The 538-nt window shown below is 42.9% G+C and overlaps 1 protein-coding gene across 2 annotated transcripts in view; it reads left to right on the forward strand.

Annotated features, from left to right (window-relative positions):
* LOC119594520 (ribosomal oxygenase 1-like) overlaps positions 1 to 538 on the forward strand; it is an 11,285-nt gene that overhangs the window by 5,636 nt on the left and 5,111 nt on the right. For both annotated transcript variants that reach the window (XM_037943554.1, XM_037943555.1), the window contains exon 6: positions 179 to 399. In XM_037943554.1, the coding sequence (XP_037799482.1) occupies positions 179 to 399 (221 nt within the window). The remainder of the gene's footprint in view (positions 1 to 178; positions 400 to 538) is intronic.

The following is a 538-nucleotide window of genomic DNA, read 5'->3' on the forward strand; positions in this document are numbered from 1 at the left end:
ATCCGAGAACGTGTTCCTCCCTTTGCTATCATTAATGTAAAGTATAATGAATTCCTCTTAACCATTATAGAGAATATACAAAAATTCTTAACAGGAATGACTTTTCTTCAGAATTATTCATATTCTTGATTTACTCTTGTATGTTGTAATAATATGCAACCTCTATCTGGCAAAATAGAATGTTGTGCAATACACCAAGAACCTAGACATCACGTCGTATAGCAATGGCAAGCGGGAGACGCACAACCCCATAGGCCAAGCTCATGCACCTGTGGTCTGGGACTACTACAACAATGGCTGCAGTGTACGCATGCTCAATCCACAAACCTTCCACGCTCGTGTTTGGAAGCTGCTCGCGACCCTCCAGGAGTACTTCAACTCATTCTGTGGTGCCAACATGTAAGTCGGTGGCCTTTCCTTTTTGTGTTTAGGTGCCTTGGGGGTCACAGGGTGCTAGAATTGAGTAGTAAGGAATGTGAGAGCTTGGTGTGATTGTGCGCGTTTAAAGTGATGGTTTCTCTGTGTGCGTAGTTTCTTA

The sequence above is a fragment of the Penaeus monodon genome, chromosome 34 (genome assembly GCF_015228065.2).
Source record: "Penaeus monodon isolate SGIC_2016 chromosome 34, NSTDA_Pmon_1, whole genome shotgun sequence".
NCBI lineage: Eukaryota > Metazoa > Arthropoda > Malacostraca > Decapoda > Penaeidae > Penaeus > Penaeus monodon.